We start from the raw sequence: 23,132 nt of genomic DNA on the forward strand, positions 1-23,132 counted from the left end.
AGGCCCCTTAGGCGGCCCCAACGAGGGTGTAGAAGTATCAAGAGGGAGAGGCAGGGCCTGAGCTATACACTGGCCCTGGCAGATGGTGAGGGGCCCTCTCGAGGAGGAGACCAAGATCTTAATTTCCCCGGTATAATTACTATCTACAAGGGAAAATGGCAATACCCTGGAGGGCTGCAGAGGCTCGCCCCATTATGAGATAGTAAGTATTGGGGGGTGGGGGTCCAAAGACTCCAGTAGAAAGGGCCTACACGCCTTGGTCAGGTGTCAGTATTGTATAGGTGGAGGTACAGAGGTCCAGTCCTGCGCTTCCTGGGGAGGCACGGCAAAGGGCTGTGGCAGCAGGGACTGATTTGGGAGTGTTGTTTGGTTGGGTTGTGGCTGGCTGGTCCCCGAGGCCGGCAGGAAATTGATAGGTTGTGGGGTCCGGGGTTGACCCCTCATCCCGTTTCCCGGACGGGGCAGGAGGGGATTACCTAAAATATCAGTCTTGGAATGGCCCAGTGCCTACCGCGGCGACAGCAGGGGCAGACACTAGTGGGAGGTGGGCGGCTTATCCCAGCCGAGGAAGTGGAAGAAGGCAGGGGCCGGGATTGGGGACAATTCTTTGCAAAATGACCTGGCTGTCCACAACGGAAACAGGACTGGTTGCTGGTGGTACTTTAGTGACTGCACCAACAGCTAGATTGATAGCCTGAGTGACCTTGTGGATAAAGAGATCCACTTCACGGCAAAGCTGGACCATCTCATCAAGGTCTTTTCCCTTGTACTTTCCCCTCAGGGCAGCCTTGCAAGCAGAGTTAGCATTCTCATAAGCAAGCTGATTCAGCAATTTATTTTCATTCTGGCCTGGGCCAAGAGACCTTTCAGTGGCCTCAGGCAGGCTACAAATTCACTATAATTCTCCTGAGCCCCCTGGACGACTTTAGCCAGGGGAGAAAGGACTGATCCCTGGGTGGGGATCGCTCTCCAGGCAGCCATGGCAGCGGAGGCAGATTGTGCCAGGAGCCCTAATGAAAAGCCTCTCTGTTTTTTGTCAGAAGCATATTTGCCCTGTCCAAGAAGTTTGTCTAATGTCCACCTTCTGGTTGAGGCACGGCCGCTCTGGCTGTTGGCACGGCGGCAGCGATCAGACCAATCTGCACGCCAGGTGAGAAACTGGCCCCAAGTCAGAACAGACTATGTAACAGAAAGCCACTCATTTGGCGTGAGATAGCCATCACCGCTGATACTTCCCAGCAGCGAAAGGGTAAATGGAGCATTAGGGCCATAACTTCTAACAGCAGAATTAAGCTTTTCTAATCTTTTAAACGGAAGCCGGCAGAAAACTGTGGGGACAGGAACTGAATCATCAGTCTCGCTTTCATTTTCATCATCAGGGTTGTGATCACTAGCAGACTGTTCTGCCTCAGAATCGGAGTGTTCCCGAGAAAGGGGAGGGTTTCTGAGCGTCGACTGGTGAAGAGTGGAGGAAGAAGGGAGATGGGAGGGAGTAGAGGTGGGAGTGGAAGCTGAAGCGGGCTGACGCTGAGCTGACCAGGTCGTGGATGGCTGAGGCGGAACAGAACCAGAGGCGGGGACTTCCCTGGAGGCTTGAGAGCGGGTGACAGGAAAGGCCAGGTGAATGGGAGAGTGCTGTGGCAGACAGGGTGGGGCAGAGGAGCAAAGAGTAGACAGACGAGAGAAATGTTCGTGAAGGTGGAGGATTTCAGTCAGCTCTTGAATCTGGGACGTTAAGCGGGACTTCACAGTGGCGAGTGAGGAAGGAAGAGCAGAAGTGGAAGAGCATCTGCCAATCCTCAGAGCAGTAGCAAGCGGCTTCTTCCTCAAGGACCTGTGTGTCGCCAGGGTCAAGGGGGCCACCACCAGGCTCGGCAAGAATACCAGCAGGGGGAGCTGAAGGAGCAGGGAGAATTGAGGGAGATTTTTTCACAGAGGGGTTTTCAGGAGTATGATTTGAGGAGGCAGACAAGGGCTTAGAATGCAGGGGAATAACCGGAGCACAAAAGGGTGAGCAGCTGCGTTCCATGAAGGAAACAGGATCGTCATAGGAGGGTGGAGGAAGGGTGGGTAGAGGGAAGAGGGAGGTTGAGTTTGCGAAGAAAGGGGTGAGTGATGAGGCAGGAGTTTTGAGGAGGGAGACACGGAGGACTTGGCCAGGCGAGGGCCAGAGGGAGGGGGATCAGAAGAAAAGTCAGAGGGCATAGTGATAAGGGTAGATGACGGGGGAGGCACAGAAGAATGAGAGGAAGATCGAGAGGTCGGACGGGAGTGTCTCAGGCAGAACTCTGCCACAGACAAGAGTTGTTTATGTCCCGCCTCAGTGTCCGATGATTCAATAATATCACGGACGAGACCCCAATAAAAAAAAAACACTATGGCTAATTGCATCATGGCCTTCTTTTTCAATCAAAGCATTTAATTCACGTCCCACCTTTTGACATTTCTTAGAATCAATTGTAGGACCTTGAATCATGAACCAAGGACATGTTTCATCAATAAAAATAAAAAATTCAACCAGATGTTTCTTTTTAACTCTGATTCCCCTCTCTCTGAGTGCTTCTTTGAGATCTTTAATAAAACGGACCTCCTTAGACAAAGACTTACCCATTCTTGATAAAAGTTAGGATGGATGACTTACCTAATAACTGCAGCAGCCGGGCAAGCAGTAGCAGTCATGAAAATCAGAGGGGCGATCCAGATCTTAATCCGTCCAGGGGGGGTGACCCGTGCCTTGGGCCCCACGTTGAGGTGCCACCCTGACCTGACCCGCGGGTCTCAGTAATTCAGGGGACACGAGGAGGGTCGCAACCTGAAAATAAAGAATGGGCGAGAGAGAAGACAGGACTCAAGGAAGCATTGCTTGTCAAGAGCCGTTTGCTGAAAGCAGAAGCTCAAATTTAAAACAAGGTTTTGGGAGGGCAGGGGGCAGGAGGGAGTACAGTGAAGAATTACAAGATCTTCTGAGGTGGAACCCCAAGGACAACAGGTAGGGAGAAAACGGTTGGGTAGGTAATGGTTTCTCAGAAGTCAAGGTACACTGATCATTCTTTTCTCAGGGCCAAGCAGGAAACTTGTGGTTGCCAGGCAGAATATTTATCTCTGGATTCTAGTCAGGTGGAGGCAGGTCAGCCAAGGGCCATTTGGTTCCCAACAATTAACAATTCTCAGAAGAACACCCCCCCCAAGCCCTCCCTATGGTGAATTTCCAAAAAGACCACAAACTGTCACCCTGACCTTGCTGATGACAATCCCTCCCCTACCACCTAGTTACTCAGCCCCTTCCCAAGGACTTTTCAAAGCCAGGTGCAAAGCTGGATAGGGAAGTTGGCTGACTAAGCCAAGAACAGCCCCCTGAGCAAGCCAACCAATGCCTGATGAGATCCTTTGTCCTGTGTTCCACCAACCAGAGTAAGCTAGCTAGCCCTGTTGCAGGAATCTGCCCTCTGTAAAATATAAAAGATGTGTGCTTTCTGTATTCGGGCTTCCCTCCCCCCCCAGGGTGGGCAACCCCATGTACGTGGATCAATAAACATGTTATTGCAATGATCTATTGTCAATCTGTGTTCTCTGGGTTGAGCCAAGTTTACAACAGTTCATGATGATTTCCATACTGGCTGAAGTACTGTACACTTCCATCAGCACTGCAGAAGGGTCCCATCATCTCCGTCCCCAACAGCAGTTATTGGTCTTTGTTTTATTGATGTCAGCCATTTTATTGGTGTAAGACAGAATTTTTAGTTTTGATTGGTATTTCCTTAGTGGCTATAAATTATGAACATTTTTATATTCTTACTGGTCATTCTAGAGCTGTTTATTTTTTTTTTCATTTATGGTTGGATGGTTTATTATTTATGCTCCCCAATTCCCTTTACCATGCTAAGAACCTAAAGCTAGCCACCAAGGTCTATTCTCTTTTTTGACCACTTTCTCCTCCTGAGGCTGCCTACACAAAGTCTAGTTATCAGAGTGTCGAGTTCCTGCAATCAAAAGCCCTCTTTGACTCATCTAATTAACAAGCCCAAATCAGTGAGGTGTCATCCTAACACAGGGTTTGTCCTTTTACCTATATAAACCGCTATTTTCTGATGGGCCACATCTGTCTCCTTTCTATCTAGAGGCAGCCCTTTGTCCCCTTCCAGGGACAAATATCTCTCCTCCCTCTCCCTTGTTCCCTTTATCTTCTCCCTAATCCTCTATCTCCTGTCTTTGTCTCTTATTTCTTGCCCTTTGTCTCTCTGGGGCAAAAACATGTCCTTTGTGCTATGTTACAAGATATTTGAATCTGTTTCTAGTTAGGGTTTGGCTCAGCCTTTAGCACACACCTTTAATCCCTCTGGCTGGAATACAGACACACCCTTAGTACTCACCTTTAATCCCAAACAATGAAGGAGAAGTTAGTTTGTAGAAGGAAGCACCCATGTTTGAAAGTATTATCCAATTGAGTGGCAGAAAAAGTGACGAATCAGAGAAATATTTGACAGAATAAGATATGCCCAACTCTCGGGAGAAGAGAGAAGAAATGGAAGCTACTTAAGGGAATGACAGTACAGGAGGAAGAGGGTACAGTACAGGAATACAGTGGAGTTAGGAGGGCAGGACAGTAGAGTTGAGAGGGAGAGTAGAGCAGTACAGAGAGGGAGGAGGCGAGAAAGAACAAGCTAGACACAGATAAAGACAGAATGAGCAAAAGAATGAGAAGGAGCCAGAAGTTTAGAAAGGATTGCTAGTTAGTCTGAGGCCAAACAGAGCAATTCAGAGGCAGAGAGAAAAGTCAGATTGAATCAGTCAGCTGGGAGAGGAGTTGGAGCCACAAGAGTTGAGTTGAACCAGCCAGCCCAAGTTCAGAAAGAACAAGAAAAAGGGGTAAGGTTATTCAGAAATAAGTCTCAGAGGCTGAAAACATTCTTGCCCTAGTTTAGATTGTATGGGGGCTAGACGCTTCCAGAACTAGGCCTAGGTTAGCAGACAGAGGCACGGAGCCTCCCAGACAACAATTACAACAGGAGAATATGCGTTACTTTTACAGTACTGAGAGAACTTAGTCCTGGGGTTTCCTAAGCCTATAGCGATCCTTTCACACAGGACATGTAGAGTCAGCACTCTTCCTCAACCTTTGTGTGGGTCCAAAGACTGAACTCAGGTTGTAGGAAAACTCTGCTAGTTAAGTTCAAAGTCCACCATGGCCCAACGACCTCAAGCTTGGTGCAAAATGAGAGATTCCCTTATTGGCAGGTCTTCTCCTTCTCTGACCTTGTGTGTGTGTATGTGTGTGTGTGGGGGGATCCTAAGCCCTAGCACTTGTCTGTACCTGAGGAAAATCACATAGCATAAAAACCTGGAGTGCTCCATGCTAATGAGGTGTCTAGATAGGCCCCTAGTGTTTAGCCAATGAGCTTCCCTTCCTGGACATTCCTTCCCACAAAAGGTATTTAATCCCTGGTTCACCCTGAGTAAGATGTATGCATTCACATTCACTATCAAATAAAGCAGTTTGACAAGCAAGGACTGCCTCTTTAGCAAGGATCACTGGGTGGATGGGGGTTGGGGCTTGGTCATAAAGAGCAAGGCCCAAATCTCCAGGAGAAGGCCCTACTCTACTCTCACCACTCACTAGGAGGCAAGCCGGTTCCACTCCCAGCGGTACACTGGCAGTGCCTGGATACACAGGAGCCTGGGAACCACAGCAAGCTGACCCATGCTCCACTGTTTCCCACCCAGGAAAACAGACTGAGGATCCCCATTACAGACTGCACTCTGCTTCCCCTCAGTGATGTGCTATTGGGCCCTCCAAGCAGGCACCCCAGCAGTGAGACAGGCACCCCAGCAAGTCTCTATATTCACTGAGCCAGCTTGCTAGCCCCATTTTTATGATTTCTTATATTTCAAGGTAGTAAGAGTATATAGCTAAGGAAACAGGCCTGTGATAGGCGAAAAGAGGCTGATTTATAGATACATTTGGGAATATTAGATGTGTCTCAGAAAAGGAACAAGACAAATGCTGTGACCCTCCTCCAGCTGAGAGATGGTTCTGTCAGACCCTGCCTTGCCACAAATAGCCACACCTCTCTCCAAGTTCCTGTGACTTCCTGTGGAAGTCCCGTCGCCAGAGACTGAAGATGAAGCTACTGATTAGGCCAAGAGTTGCTGACAGACTTGGGGGAGGGGGTTTTTCTCTGCCTACCTACCTTGTAACAAGGAGAGTAGAATAATGATGGTGGACTGAAAGCACACCATGTCTTGGTCTCATTTTTTCAAACCCCTTCCCATATTCTGGTACCCTTAATTTTTCAGGCTCTAACTCCCATTCCAGAAGACCCATTCATGTGTGTGTGTGTGTGTGTGGCTGCAGCCAGCTACAAAATGCCATTGGACACAGAGAAACTCTTCTCTGTGAGCTGAAAGAGAATTAAGATTTCCCTAGAACTTAAAGCATATCAGCTTTGAGAGTCTATCTTCTAGAAAAACTTCTAGAAATTTACACTGCTTTGGTATGAACAAAGTTAGACTAGGCTTGATGTATTACCGTATCCTCATTATTATGGATTTCTTTTATTTCTTTGATTTAATACACCTTAATGAGAAAATACTTGTATCAAGAGCCACACATAGTCAGTCTGCTCTGTGTATCTGATGGACAGGTGAACCTGAAGACATTTTACTCTGCCACAGGTCATGAGAATTTTTTTTTTAAAAGGTCAGTCCACAGTGATGCTGTTATGAAATAAAATGGGGCAAGGAGGTACCTGTCAAGGCCCTTGCCAAGGTTTGCCCCTGAGTAATTATGACATGCAACAGATCTGATATAAAGGGAGTTTATCTGGGGGAAGGGAGAGGAGTGAGGACCCGGAGAAGGGGTAGAGGCATCAAGTGAGCCTGAGGGTAGAGAAGGGGGTCACAGAGAAGGACAGAAAAGGAGAGAGAGAAAACACAGGGAACAGAGAGGGGGGGATGTGGGAACAGAGAGAGAGAGAAAGTTGGGGTGGCGGGCAGGTTGTTTTATAGGTAGCCCACTGGCGCACCTGACTACTGTAACCTGTAAACTGTAAGCTGTAAACCGTAGGTAGCTAGGTCCCTGAGAGGATCACAGGTGAATTGCCTGTAAGCAAACAGATGCAACTCTGACTGTTTTTGGAGACAAGGTCATATGTATTCTGGGTTTACCTTAAACTCATTGAGTAATAGAGGATGACTTTAAACTTCTGGTCCTCCTGTTCCCACCTCCTGGTGCTGGGAATAGTGGGATAAGCATCAGAGGGAGGGCTTTGTGCAAGCTTGGGAAGGAGGTACTGTAGCACTGAGCTACAGCCCCTAGCATGGCCAGTTTTGAATAGGGTTGGTCCTAAGTCTCACTACACATCATGAGCTTCAGAAGAAATCTCTCTTCTAAGGTCAGCAGGAAAACACTTGTTACACATCTATTCTGAAAACGGGGCATGACATCTGTAATGACATTACATTGAAAGTCATCATGTATTGTTTGAGCTCCCTGAGAAAATGGCTCTGGAAGCAGAGTTGCCATCTTCTTCATTTTAAGATCCAAAGAATTTTGTCTCAAGGTATCCTCCAAGGCTCCTTGTCTATGGTTGGGGTGCACTCCATCCCCCCAATTCTGACAGGGAAAGAAATCAATAAAAACAAAAACAAAAACAAAACAAAACAAAAAACCCCAAGAGTGAAAACATCATGCCTTTGAGAACAGCTAGAATTTGCAGTAATATAAAGGTGCCTTCAGGGGGAAAGAGAAGCCAGAAGTTCAGCCATGGGAACTGCCCTCAGTATGCCCTGTGAACTGCATATAATAGACTTTCACGTACTGTCCTGCTGTGTGAACTCTGCTCCCATAGAACTTTGTTTACTCCACTGGGAAGAATGCTTCTACCTGCCAAGGAAAATGCCAAGGGCAAAATGCCCCACCCCCAGCTGTGCAGCTTGTGGTGCTCAAGGACATTACGCAAATAGTCCCCACTCAGCCAAGATATTCTGTCTCTTGAGCAAGCCTGGTGATAGTGAGAAATACTCTATTTGTTGTTTCTCTCCCTGTTTTTTAAACTCTGATCTATCCAGAATAAAGCTTCACAGAACGCCCACCAAGGCACTGTTGAGCAGCAAAGCCTAGAGCCCCCTGGTTCTGTTGAGTCTTGAATTTGACCTCACTTCCTTATCATCCATTACTGGTAGATCTCCATAGTCCCAGTTGGTTTCTGCTGGTTGTTGTAAGTGTTGGGACCTAGGTAAAGTAGTAAGGCCTAGATAGAATGTTAAGGCCTAGGTAACTGTTACCAGATGAGCCTGCCTTTATATGGAAACTTCTTATACGTTTCTGCTGTTACTAGGACACTTTCTAATGCCAAGATTGATTACAAGATTGATTATTTTGTTACCTTCTGTGCCCTTGGAGACCAATCATGATAGAAGTCAGTAGAACTGTTTTGTAGTCTCCCACAGTAATCTTAGACCTAAACCAACCTCCCAACAGCACTTCCTGAACCTAAGATTTTATGACATTTGCCTTTATAAGATGCCTCTGGGATGGATCTTAATATAAGAGAGGCACCTGCCCCAATATAAGAAACTGTTGTAACAGGCGTGGGTACCCCATTCTCGTGGAATCAAGAAGGAGGCTGCTGCTACAGCATGAGGTTAATTTTTTTAATTGAAAACGAAAGACCCCAAGAACTGGGGAGATCCTTACTCAAGTCTCGGGATGACGCGACCACCCAATAACTCACGAGAGGCCTAACTTGCTGCAATCACATGAGGTTTATTTGGGGTAGGCCGGTACCGGGGTCGATCTTGTGACCATGCTAGTTGGAGGAGTTCGACCCCGAACACAAGAAGTGAGAGGTATTTAAAGGGAAAAACCACAAGCTGGGGGTGGGGAGAGAGTTACCAAGGAAACATAACAAAAACAGTGGAAAATTTCAGAGGGACCCAACCCAAGGTATTCAGCTAGGGAGGGGAACATATTCATTCTAGGAATGTAATCTTCATCTACCGGTCGACGGGGTAGAGAGTCTCATAAACCAGTAGACCTTCATTCCTAGTTCTGCCCTCCTTGTGGATCAGTCAGGAGGGGCAGGTTTCGGGAACCAGAGCCCTGAGGCTCTGAGTTAGCCAAGTTCCTGGAACTAGCTACTCCACCTTTTTGGCTTGTTACAGAGGTTTTCCATGCCCCCTTTTAGGTAAAGGTTATACATTATACATACATTTCTATTAAATACCCTCATTTTAAATTCTAAGATTCTCCAGCCTTTCAAAACTGGTATACCAGGGTCACTCTGTGATCGGGATCAGAGCAACCCCCAGGAAACAAAGTACTCCGTTTTTATACAGAATTTTACAGCTTACAATGTGTGCTAGTTACAGATTTCAACACTGGCTGGTGACACTTTATCTTGTTCATTGTTCTTTAGTTTATATTGACCTTTCTCCTCCCAGTTAGGATAAGACACCTGTGACTCCCAGGAGGGGTGGGGGAGATCCTCTCTCTGAGGGATGTCTCCTGGAAACAGTGCATTCCTTGGGGATGGGTGTTTGCTCTGTAAACTCTCCTAAAAACCCCTTTGTCTTAAGGATAAGTGGACTTCCTTGTTTTCTGGTATCTCTATGAAGCATCCTTGTTTGGCTCAATTTCTACAAAATTATTTGGAATAAGACTTTCATTTTGAGTAGCGGTTGAGTAAAGTTTAAGTTCCCAAGACCTCCCTGGGAACTGACAGAAAGTCCTACCTTGCAGAAAGAGACATGCACTTAGGCAACTGACATTCTGGTTGGCAAGTTAAGGCATGAATGTTAAACAAGGCAAATTACCTGCTACAGATGAACACCCTAACCAATGGAAGCAGGATAAGTGTATAACAAAGACATGTTCCTAAGGAACGAAATCCCCCTATCCCTAAAGCCTGATTGGTAAAATAACGTGGCACACATGTTTGTAGCTTTTGGGCTTAAAAACACTGTAGGTTATTAAGTCGGGGTCATGGTTCAGTTCCCTAATCTGGACCATGGCCCTGGTTAACCAGGCCTGAAGCATATGCTCAATAAACTGGCCCTGACTGACTGAGGTCAGTGCTCGGTACAGTGCTCATGTGGTTTGTGAGGTGATTTCTCTACCCCAACAGTAAGCACCCATTTGGATAACACCTTCTCTGTCTTCTGCTTGTTTGTTCTAGTTGGAGTCCTCACCCTAGGGGCTCAGCCATTCTCCTCTGCTCACATTTATTACGAACCGAACCGTAGCTGACTGCCTCAACTTTCTCAAGTGCTTTTTGCTGGATGATTGTAAGCCTCCAGGTTAATAATGTTACCTTTCTGTTGCTACTTGCCCTTTTACCTAGAAGCCTCACCTGAGTGGACCCTGCGCTCTATTCAGGACTCTCTATATTGAGAACTCAGGCTGGTTACTTTAAGGGTACTCTCTCACTCAACTTCTGGATATTTGAATGCACAGTTTAATCATGTTTGCTGTCTGTCTGTCTCTCACTATTGATTCTCTTTCTTTGGCTTGTTACATATGTAATAAACTTGCTCTTTTTAAAAACTTAAAGTGTAGCTACCCTGATCCTTCCCTGGATCATACAGAGCATCTCCATGGCTCAGCTGCATCCAACAAAAAGCAAACAACCTATAATGCAGTCTAGAGGAACCACTTACAATGGCATCATAGCATGTCAAAAATGTCTGCTGAGGCTGTCAATCGCCTTCGTGTTCTCTGGAGTCAAATCTAGAAAAAAAGACAGAGTAGCAAAATGGATGGATGGATAGATAGATAGGTAGATAGATAGATAGATAGATAGATAGATAGATAGATAGATAGATAGATAGATAGATGTGACCCTCCTTCTACTGAACTCTAATTCTTCAGATCCTGCCTGCCTCTGATAACCACACCTCTCTGCCCACCTCCTGTTAATTGCCACGCCTCTCTCCAAGTTCCAGTTATGCTGGAAGTCCCGCCTCTTGAAACTGAAGAAGACGTTGCTGATTGGGCCAGGTTGCGGACAAACTTGTGGGAGGGGTTTTGCCTTATTTATTCTACCTGTTGGCTTGTAACAAGGGAATTGAATGAAAGATGGCTGATTAAAACAGATCTGTGTTTTGGATAATTTTTATGAACCTTCCACGTAGTTCAGGTAACACAAAATGGCTTTCCAGGTCCTTGTCCTCATTCCAGAAAACCCATTTGTACTTGTGGCTGTTGGACAGCTACAGATGGCGCCCCGAATGTGCGGCTGGTTTGGAGAGGAAAGGGACTGCCACTATCTAAACAGAGGTCTCTTAAAATATATAGATAGGACGGCTGGTTCACTGGGATAGGACGGCGGGTTCGCCGGGGTAGAATGGCAGGTTGCCAGGGTAAGTTGAGGCCATGCTGGCCCAGCGGTGGTGTCTCAGGGCAAAGTTTAAAAAGAAAGGAATAAGAAAATGGACGTAGCCACTTCTCACGGTAGGTGATTAGGCTGCTGGGTTATAGAAAGCTGACTAACTCCAGGGAAATGGAGATAGTCTTTTTTCCCTAGTAGGCTCTGGGTTTAGAGATCAAACAGGACCTTCCAGGAGGTGGGTCATATGGCGCAGGCTGCGGGCCAGGCCGTTCCACTCTCCCTGTGTTTCTTCCAGGAGAAACTCCTGGTTTTTGTTCTATGTTATGTAAGTTCGTTCGTGTGTCTTGTCTTGATGAATGAATGCGATTGTCTTGCATCTTTGTCTTTACATGTGGGCAAAATGGCCGCAGAGACATGGGCAGTACTGGCTCACAATTAACAGTGACCAGTGAGGCGTGCCCCAGCGACCAAGCTCGAGAGACAACTGTGGTGGTGCACGCCCGGTAATATTTACTGATGGAGGCAATAGCCAGGGGCAAAAGCTCAGCCCTGAAAAAAATCAATGCGAGGTAGAGGTGTCTGGCTGCTTTCTTGGCCTGCTGCTGTTCCTAGGGCGTCTTTGGCTCGTGGGCACTCTGCTGAGGGGCTCCGCATAGTGGTACGGCCCCCCCAAAAGTGGGCCGTGTCTGGTCCTGCGGCCACAGTGTTTTGGCAGCGCTGTGGGGTTCCGCACTGAGAGGGATGCACACGCGAAACTGGCCAAGCTGGCAGCCGAGCTGTGACAGAGGCTTTCTAGGCAGGCCATGAGATCTCGCAGCGGGACAGCCATGCTGGCAGCGCGGTGCGGCTAGAGGTTCCTCTTGTTCTGTGCCCACGGCAGGCAGCGGACAAGCCCAGAGTCGTGCAACGACTCCAGGCCAACCGATCCCCAGCCACCTCGCCCGCCTGGACAAAAAGCAACGGAGACCCGGGCAGGGAGAGGCGGCCGCCCAAGCTGGGTGGCAGAGACAGCCACAGCACTGTCTCTGCACAGTGCCAGTATTACCTAAAGGTTTTCAACCTAGCGCCATCTAGTGGCCATGAAAGTAAATTACAAGCCAGTGATTCTCACAGGCCTTCTCACAGGGAGGCTGGGGGCAGGTCACACCAGGGCTTTCAAAGTTAGAGATTAGTAACAGAAGTCCAAAGGTGGCCAACACGTGTCCACATATTACATCACTAATAAACAGAAAAGCTTGTTTCTTCTTAACTGGGAGCCCAACAAGTTATAAGCAGTAACTTAACTCTAGTCCAAAAATAAGTCAACCTCACCTTGACACATTTTTGTTTGCTTCCTGCTTTGAGACAGGGTCTCTGTACACAGCTCAACTGACATTAAACTCCTCTTCCTAAGTGCTGGGATTACAGGCATGCACACCTCTGGCCTGGCATTCACTTGTGTAGCCTAGGCTGGTCTCAAACTTGAGACAGTCCTGCCATGGCCTCCCAGGAACTGGGACTAAAGGTGAGCACCCTGCCATACCCCACTCACCTTGGCATTTCTAAATGACTAGATGTGATTCTCTATGAGGCATTCTCACAATAACCCAGGCTGGCTAAATACAGTTCAAAAGCAGGGAGATACTTAAAAGGCGTTGTGGCATGAATGTAATGTTTTCAATATTGATTCTAAAGAATATAATTGTTTATAATTGGGTTTTTACCTTCTAAAAGTTATAGGTATGACAACATTACTTAGAAAATTTAGACAAAGGTAGTAAAAGTTAAAAAGCGACTGTGGTCAGTATGGGCCATCCTTATATACAAACTTAATTAGATAAGAGTGGTAGAAACAAGATTTTAATTTGGAAAGGAGATATAAGTGAAATTTATTTGGTGTCAAACAGGTTCTTGATAAACTGTTTCAAAAAGGTTTGTGCCCCGAAAGTTGTTCAGAGACACTCAAGTAGAGTTTCTTTTCGTTACAAGCAATGCTTTTACAGCACCAAGGTTATAAAATATGTTTTAAGCTTAAAAAGGTCAGGAATAAACAACATTATTACAGGTCTATCCAGATATAGTTCAAAGTAATTTAAAACTTGAGACTTATAGAGAGTCAATTAAGTTATGGAACTTATAGAAACCTTGCAATCTGGCTTGCCAATTTCATGTAGAGTTATTAAATATTTAAGGTTGTTTTTCCCTCTACATCCTAGTAATTTTAAAGATGTTATTTCTAATGTATCTGTTTTCATTAAATAATGTTGCTTTTGAAAATGGCTAAAAGTCTTAAATATAATTTCTTTGTCTCTGCTCAGTACAAAAAGCTAAAACTTTAAATTTCTCAGTGTAAGCTAACTATTAAAGCCTCAGATACATCAAAAAGAAAAAATATGTTGCTTATTTCAAGTTACTTTTGGCTAGGACCTCATCTTAAGCTCACCACAAGACTTAATCCTTTAATAGAAATTGACTGGTAAGACAAATAGCCTTGCAATATCAGAAAAGGTTCATCACTTGTCAATTGTGCTCAGTTACAATCATGTTTAGTTTTCTGCCCACAGCTATTCTTTGGCAAAAGAGGGCATTAATATAAATGCAACTTCTCTGTAACTTCTCTCATATTCTAAATGAAGTTTAATATCTTATTATGAAGCTGTTATATATTGATGAAAAATTATATGATAAATTCATGAAGATATTTTAGAAAAAATGTTTAAAAACATTTTTCATTCATTAAAACCTGAAGAGACATCTATTTCTTCAAAGAGAAATTAAATTGGTTATTGCAAAATATTAATTTATATTTGGCTTATTACTTAATAAAGATTTTTAGACAGAAATTCATATTTCTCCAAAGTAAACAAATTGTTTTAATTCATTTATTTACATACTTTTATATTTCTTATAGACTTATGTGTATACCCTGTAACAATATATTACCTCATTAGCCCTTTTATAAAAAATTTTATATATAAGTCATATGTTTTATTCTCATGATTTCCCCCCGTGTCAGTACAAATAATCAAATTGTCTGCTGTAGTTTCTATTTATTCTAGTGTTAAAATTAAGCCTTATCTTATATATTGATATATGGGTACATATATATATCTGAGCTCTCTATTACTTATGATATCTAGACATTTTTAAAATATAATTTTGATTTCAAATTAAGAGTAAAATATACACATGTGACTATTAATTCCTTCTCAGGCTTTCAAGTTACTATTGCCTTAACATGAATGAAATATTAATTGGTTATTGTCTATACTATATTTCTATATATGTTCCTAATCAGATTAAAACAGATTATGATATTGACTACTATAGTCAAGCATTTAAGACATTTTGTCAACAATTTATTGTTACTCATATTTCAAAAATAATTTATAATTCTCAGAGACAATATTTACTCAATGTACACTTCGCACTTTGAGAATTTGAGTTTTTAATATTAAAAGGAGGGGGAATATGCACTGCACTCCAAAAGTATCTTCTTTTTTACTTGTTTTAAAAAGCAGGTTTTGTTTTTTAATTATGTTGAATAATATTTCATTTTTTGCCTCTTTTAAGGCATGCCTCACTTTTTGCTTGTTTTTAGAGACATGTTGCCTTTTGCTTGTCTTGAAATATATATATAATTTTGCAGTCTGATACTAAAGGCCAGTCTGCTGTGGATCGCCATTGACATCCACGCATTTTCAGTTTTTATGTCAGGATGGAATGGCGTGTCACTCCACTTACTAACACATTTATTCTTAACCCCACCTTGATCTGGGTAAAGGGCTATGTTTGTGTTGGAGCACAATGGCTGCCTAATACATCAATTTGTCAAGTGGATACAGACACAAAATCTTTTTATAAGCGTGTTTTTATTGCCAAGAATATTGGCTGAACATTTTTACTGGCCAGCAAAGTTTATTTGGCTGAAATAGCCTCCACCTTTTTTCTAAGATCAACAGCAGCTTCCCTCTACACTTAGAGGTCAAGCTTTGGGCCTTAATGTTGCTAATTTGCAACTAAAGTGCCTGAGACATTTTCAAGTTAATGTTACTTTTAAAATTTTAAGTTTTATCTCAAGCAAACTCATTCCCAGAGTACAAAGACAATCAAATTCGCTCATTCCCGGAGCCCTCTTTATCTAAGAAGCAAGCTCAGTCTCGGAGTGCCCAGACACTTTAGCTCAATCTTGGAGCTTCTAACATGAAAGTTACTTATTGACAACTGAATTGAAGGCCTATTGAAGGCAAAGCTATTGAAAAGGCTCCTAACTTGGGAGCTACTATTTAGCAACTCAATTAGGTGTCTATACCCAGCTGCCTATCAGCACACCAGCGCTGCTTCACATGGACTTCAGGAAAGGTGGACTCCAGAGAGATTGTGGCAATTCCTGGATTTGCAGGTGATAAAGGCATGTCTTGACATTATAGGTACAGACGAGGTGCATTTGAAAATTTGTCTCTTCGGCTAAGTCTCTGGCGGTATCAACCTAAGACAGAGGCACATGCCAAGTGGCTGTGTTTTTTGAATAAACACATAATAAACCTAGTTTGCAGTATCAAACAAGCTGCACGTGACCTTGATGATGGGTAAGATACTGTTCAGTAGAATATTATCCACATATAACCTTCAAGCACCATAAGAATTCCCATGCAAGATTGTGACATTTGAGTATGCCTTTGACCTGGTGTTTTCTAGTAAAAAGGGAGGAATTGTGACCTTCCTTCTACTGAGCTCTAATTCTTCAGATCCCACCTGCCTCTGATAACCACACCTCTCTGCCCACCTCCTGCTAATTGCCACACCTCTCTCCAAGTTCCAGTTATGCCGGAAGTCCCACCTCCAGAAACTGAAGAAGTTGCTGATTGGGCCAGGTTGCTGATGAACTTGTGGGAGGGTTTTGCCTTATTTATTCTACCTGTTGGCTTGTAACAAGGGAATTGAATGAAAGATGGCTGATTAAAACAGATCTGTGTTTTGGCTAATTTTTACGAACCTTCCACGTGGTTCAGGTAACGCAAAAATGGCTTTCCAGGTCATTGTCTTCATTCCAGAAAACCAATTCGTACTTGTGGCTGCTGATAGTTACAGATAGATAGATAGATAGATAGATAGATAGATAGATAGATAGATAGATTGATTGATGTATAGATAGATGATAGATGATGGATGGATGGATAGATAGATAGATAGATAGATAGATAGATAGATAGATAGATAGATGATAGACAGACAACCACTGAAATTGCCTTCTACCTGGGAATCTAAGGAAGAGATCAACAAGGGTGGCTTTAAGGGTAGCATTTCTGTTACTTCCAGGTGGTTGGGTCTAAGAACTTTTGCCTGAGCATTGCTACCCCTCCTTTCCTGCCCTGACTGACCCATGCCACAAAAGAAAGATTCATCCATCCCAAATTTTTCTGAATAAGATAGGAAAAAAAATCCCAAATTTATTTTCAAATCTAGATTAAATACTAGATTTAGATTCATAAAAATTTGTTCAACTTTTCTTCCTTCCCCACGCCGGAGCTTGAGTCAGCTTTGACTGGAACGCAGACTCAGAGCATAGACTAACTCTTCCCCAAGAGCTGATGGGTTTGAAGAAAATTCATACCTGAAAAATGGCCTGTTGCAGTTTCATCAAAAAGGTACTACCATGGGTAGTTTAGCCAGGATAATTTTTGTTGGCTTTCTTCTGTTTCACTTTTAACAGTCAAGTTTGGGTACTTTAACATGAGGTCTAAAAATTTCACATTATCAAACCACTAACATTTCCACGTTTCCTTTCTTAGGAATAAAACATCATCTTTCCTACAGTAACTTTTTTCTTCTACTTTATCTGAGTAACTATGTAATACATGTCTCTTCTCCCACATTCAACAACATCAGTGTGAATACATGTAATTCATATAAGAGTTCATTATCAAAAGCAGTGAGAGCAGGAATTCAAAAAGAAACCTGGAGGCAGGAGCTGATCTAATCCTCTCTCTCTCTCTCTCTCTCTCTCTCTCTCTCTCTCTGTCAGAATTTCTATGATAACCAAATATCTTAGTTAAACATTTTCTAGCATCCACTGTAAAAGTGAAAATGGTAAAGATGGAAATTCCCTGGCGACTGGCACTGTGGCACTTCTGTCCCATGCTGCTGCTGCGCCCGGTCCTCAGCAGCTTCTGCCCCTCCCCACACAGCCTCCTTTGTCATCCTGTAACCTGCTAAGCATCTCCTGTGCAGACTTACTCCTGAAACACAATGTGTAGATTCCATTGGCAGTACTTAAAGTCATGTCAGCCATAAAAACAGTATAAGAGCTTCATTGTGAGGGAACTATCCAGAGTCTGCTAAGACCTGCATTCATTAATCCCACCCAGCAGCGGGACCTTCGATGGCAGGTTACCTTGCCCCAGGGCTGGCCTCTTAACACTGTCAAGAGGGAAATAAGCTTTTACACATTCATATTATATTCAGACCATAGCAGCATATAAATAAACTCTCTTGGATGTGAGCCTTAGTATAAACTCCAAAACTTGGAAATAAATACCATGAGACCTCTAAGCTATTTCATGAGGGGAGTGCGGGGGTGTGTTTTACATAGTCTTTTGAAAATTAATGTTTTATTTAAAATTCAAAGAGATTTCTATATCATCTGTATAGGCCTGTACCATCAGTCCTAGCTGGCAAATGAGATTAGTGACTATTATGAATGTTTTAAAACATAAGAATTTCTCAGAAATCATGAAGCTCACAAATCTGCTATCATCAATGTTGTGAGTCTGCAGTAAATATTATCTAAGGCTGCAGAGATAGCTTGGGCAGAGCAGATGCGATTGTTTAGATTGAGGCCAAGTTAAATGGTGTGAAATGCAGATACTTGGAGATACTGTCAGCAAGCACTGCTGTGCCTGGGAGTGGCTTGAACACAGCTCCTCTCCAAGAGCCTCAAGCTGTTCAGACTGAGATAGCAGGGCATCAAAAGCCTTCTAACTTTCCCACTTGAAAATCTTGGAAAATGACTTACTTTTCTTGAGATGGGGGTTTCCTGTAAAGGTAGGGTAACAGAGTCCCTAGACTCACTCAAAAACATCTATGGGTGAGGTGATATCTCAGAGTTGCACTCAATTCTCACTTGAACAGAAACCTCTCTGTTATTCCTGGACCTGAGAGTTTCTCATTGCAAGGGGTGGTCACTGCTGTGGAAGCCTCGAGCTCTTGGAAAGTTTTTCTATCTTATTTGCTTATTTGTTTGTTTGTTTTTGATGGGGTTGTTTTGTTTTTTTTGAAACATGGTTTCTCTGTGTAGCCCTGGCTGTCCTAGAACTGTCTCTGTAGACCAGGCTGGCCTTGAACTCACAGAGATCCACCTGCCTCTGCCTCCCGAGTGCTGGGATAAAGGCACTAACCACCACTGCCCGGCAAAAAAATGTAATTTATAAACAAACAAACAAACAAACAAACAAATGCCAATGGAAGAGGGCAAACTTCAAATCTAGAATCTTGTTGTTCCATGAAGGGCTCTCGGAATCTAGATTTTGTGGTTCAATTCCAAGGTTTTCTGGAATATATACCAAAGGGTATGAGAATATGGGGTGGACTTGAGAGCTTATCAATACTTCTTGATGCCCACAGATAAGGATTTCCATGTACATGTGCAGATACTGAGAGAGGGACAGAAAAATATCAGTCTCAGTCAACATAATACATGTATGTGAGCCAGGCAGTGGTGGCACACACCTTTAATACCAGCACTTGGGAGGGAGAGTCAGGTGGATTTCTGAGTTTGGGGCCAGCCTGGTCTACAGAGTGAGTTCCAGAACAATCAGGGCTATACAGAGAAACACTGTCTCAAAACAAAAACAAAAACAAAAAACCCAACCCCCCAAATGTATATATATATATATATATATATATATATATATATATATATATCCCCAAATGTATGTATTTATGTATGTATATATACACACACACATATATATACACACATGCACACACACACATACACACATATATACCAAACTAAACTAAAAAAGATTCTCTCTCTCTCTCTCTCTCTCTCTCTCTCTCTCTCTCACACACACACACACACACACACACACATACACACACACACACACACACACACACACACACAACTACAGTGAGAAGAAAGGAAGACTATAAAAGTAGTTACAAAAAAAACCTTAAGAAAGATAGAGATTGAGATTGAAGGTGAATGGAGGAACTATTTAGAGAACATAGGATCTCTTTCCTCAGGAACTGAAAGTTTCGTACAATAGTATCTATAAGATACTGAGAGATGGGAGAGGAGTCACTGAACTGAGCACAATGCAAATGCTAGCTTCTACATTAGAGGATCGCCCCCTGCGAATATTCTCCAGGCTTCTCATGAAACACCATCTTCAATAGTTATTTTTAAGTAAAACATATGTTTGTTTAATAAAATTAAATCGTTCTCTCTGCACACAGACACCGCATTTACAGTATATTTAAACACTTGCCTTTCTTCTAGTGAGCACTAGGTGGCGGTACAGGCTTCCTTAATGGAGGAAGACAAGGCAGGCATTTGAAAAAGTTGATATTTAAGGAATTTTCCACCAGTTAATTAATCTGTGTGTCACAAAAGGCTTCCAGATTTTCATTTTAAGGATGGGAGGAAGGAAGGAAGAAAAGAAGGAGGGAGGAAAGGAGGAAGAGATGAAGGGAGGAAGGGAGGGAAGAAGGGAGGGATGGAGGGAGGGAGGGATGGAAGGAAGGAGGGAGGAGGGAAAAGGAGGAAGGGGAAAGGAAGGAAGGAATGGTGCCATCCATCAAAAATGTGGCCCAGTGTGTAAAAGCCCTTACCATAAGCCTGGTGACCTGAGTTCAAGGAAAGAACCAAAAACCATAGCAAAGCCTGCACACAAAATGTGCTCACCATGACAGGTGAGAGGTTAAAATGAGTTCCACTGACAGTGAATTTAATCACACTTGGGTTCTGAAGTCTTCGTATTCAAAAAGACTTTCTCCTGATCTGTTAATGTCTTCTTGATTCTCTGATAATTCCATTGGTTAATTCATCGAAAATACAATTTGAATGGTCCCTGGTCTATCCGTCACTGGTCTTTTCCTCGTTCCGCTGAAGCCATCTACTCAGACCCCAGCCAGGCCTCGTTCCTGAAGGGTGCCTGCAGGTCGATAGCTGTTCTGCCTGAGGCTGACGGTTAGAACCCCATGAAAAGGGGAACAGTAATCCTTTCTTCACCTTGGTAACAAACCTTGTTTTCTAGGTAAGCTTTGTCCGTAGTAAGTGATGGGCGCACGCCTTTAATCCCAGCACTTGGGAGGCAGAGGCAGAGGCAGGCAGATTTCTGAGTTCAAGGCCAGCCTGGTCTACAGAGTGAGTTCCAAGACAGCCAGGGCTACACAGAGAAACCCTGTCTTGAAAAAACAAACAAAAAACAAACAAACAAAAATTTAGTATACCTTTGCATTACAAGTGCAGTGTGCAGGCAGCAGAGTTTGTGTGTGGCCCCATTACAAAACAATCATCACACTCAGATAACAAAATCCATATTTGATCTTCATCAGGCCAGGATTAATACCCCTCACCTTCACAAACTAGGAAACCAAGGCACAGCAATGCTAAGTGGCATAATGCACTCCTTGAAGCTAGTGACAGGGCAGGACTCAGGTATTAGCGAGGGCCACAGCATCTTGTGAAACCTCCACCATTCTGGATGAGCCACAGCCCATTTCTGTAACTACAGTGATTTGGTTTCTAGAAACCTGGTTGTTTTGTCCTTTAGGTTCTTGACTGCCCTGCCCTGTGATGCCCCAATAATGGCAGGTCTGGGTAACCTGATGTTCTTGAACTGACTCCTCATTGGTTGCTCCTAAAAATGGCCAACTGTGGGCCTCCAAGGGAAACTTTTTGAACCTCTCTCTCCTCAAACCACCCCAGCTAGCAAGCGGTCAGGTCATTAGGATCTAACTCTTACAGACATGTCCCCCACTTATAGTTTCCCCCCAAATCTGTGTTTTTGTCTTAAGTTGCATGTTTTCTTGTCTGCTTTTCCCTTCCCACCCACCCACCCCTATGTATGAGACCATCCACATCATTTCTGACTAGCTTTGCTGTGCCCTTCCATTGACGGTGAAAGGAACAGAGGACTCTGTTATTGCATGAAACACACAGGAAATATTTTATTAATGTCCAGATGGAGAAAATGGTAGAGTAAAAATATTTCAATAGAAATCCATGATTCTCCTCAGAGAGCCCACCCTGGCATTCATGGCGCCCCAGTCGTGGTAGCGCCTGTACTCCCCGGGTCTGAGCAGGTACTGGCGCCCCCGGTAGTTGGGCATCTCGTAGAGGACCCAGTAGCCTTCCATCACGTGGAAGGAGTGGAAGTCACTGAAGTGGAAGCGGTCCTGAAGGTGGGAGCAGTCGTCTGTGATCTCCACCATCTGGCCTCTGTAATCCTCTCTTTCGTAGATCCTGATCCTGTGAGAACTGGACTGTGTGTCCGGGGAACAGCAGAGAAGGGGACGTCAGAAAACCTGACCTGAGCTTGCCAGTCCAGCGCGTGCTGCCTGGGGAGGGGCATTCCCTAGCTTTTCTATGTGGAGGGTGACTCATTTAAAAGAAGGACCACTCACACTAAGATCTCTGTGCATGATTTAGGAGGCTCACAGGAAACGCGAGATCATCACCACCCACGTTCCTTTGACAAAAACCGTGCTCCGTGGAGCTTTCTGGTATTGCCATCCACATACTGGCCCTCCTCAGCACCATTTTAAACAACTATTTTCTGCTTTTTTTTTTTTAAAGTCTTTCTCCCTCCCCCAAACCTCCTAGATTCTTGGTGATCTGAGGTTCTTTTTAGAAGGTATAAAATTAATTTGGTATTACAGTGAAAATCCAAATGTATCTTTAGCATAAAACACCATCTTGAATCTCAGTATCATTAGGAGAAAGTAGAGGGAGAGAAGTCAAATCGTTCCTTCCACAGGAAGAGGATAGGCCAATTCAGGAAGAATGCTCAACTCAGACAGCCTTCCATCTTTCTTTGTGGGCTCTGGCCCTTTACAACCTCAAAGGTTGTAAAGCACGGATATTTCAAAGACTGAGCTTTAGCTCTCAGTTCTAATGTGTGCTCTGGGTAAATCAGGTTTGGGCAATACTAACGATGGATGTTTGAGATCCTGAAGAGGCTTGTGTGTGGATGAGGAGCACAAATCTTTAGAGCAGTGGTTCTCAACCTTTCTAACACTGCCACCCTTTAATACAGTTCCTAATGTTGTGCTGACCCCCAACCACAAAGCTATTTCCTCCCTACTTCATAACTGTAATTTTGCTACTGCTATGAACTGTAATGTAAATATCTGATATTCTTGGATATCTAATATAGGACTCTAAAGGGGTCGCGGCCAACACTGCTATAGCACAATGAAAGGTCAGGCTGCTTGTCCTGGGCAAACCCTCTCTTCAGCTTTCACTGTCCCAGCTCCTTCCCAGCAAGAGCCCTTGGCTCTTTCTTCGCCCGTCCTCAAAACCTACTGTAGGAAGGGGTCTCTTAGCGACTGTCTACAGGCATGACCAGCTGCTCATGAGGCATCCTCTGATGGGCCAGTGCTCTGCAATTTGCAAAGGACTCACATGCGTGCAAACAAATTCAATCCTCAGGACAGCTTGTCCCACAGAGAGCAGTCCTTATGACAAGATGTTCTTTTAAGAGAAAAGGAAAGGCCAGTATTTTGAGTCTGTAGAAAGGAGCAGGAGGAAGCAGGTGGGGTAGCTAGGTAGAGGAAAAGGAGGAGGAGGAGGAGGAGAAAGAGGAGGAGGAGGAG

The 23,132-nt window shown here is 44.0% G+C and overlaps 1 protein-coding gene across 1 annotated transcript in view; it reads right to left on the bottom strand.

The window, feature by feature from the left end:
* Nucleotides 1–21,457: 21,457 nt before the first annotated feature.
* The window catches only part of LOC116089455 (gamma-crystallin E-like), a 3,050-nt gene continuing 1,375 nt past the window's right edge, over nt 21,458–23,132 (bottom strand). The window contains exon 4 of the mRNA XM_031368990.1: nt 21,458–21,800. Coding sequence (XP_031224850.1) covers nt 21,528–21,800 — 273 coding nt within the window. The 3' untranslated portion in view covers nt 21,458–21,527. The remainder of the gene's footprint in view (nt 21,801–23,132) is intronic.

The sequence above is a fragment of the Mastomys coucha genome, unplaced genomic scaffold, assembly GCF_008632895.1.
Source record: "Mastomys coucha isolate ucsf_1 unplaced genomic scaffold, UCSF_Mcou_1 pScaffold14, whole genome shotgun sequence".
Taxonomy (NCBI): domain Eukaryota; kingdom Metazoa; phylum Chordata; class Mammalia; order Rodentia; family Muridae; genus Mastomys; species Mastomys coucha.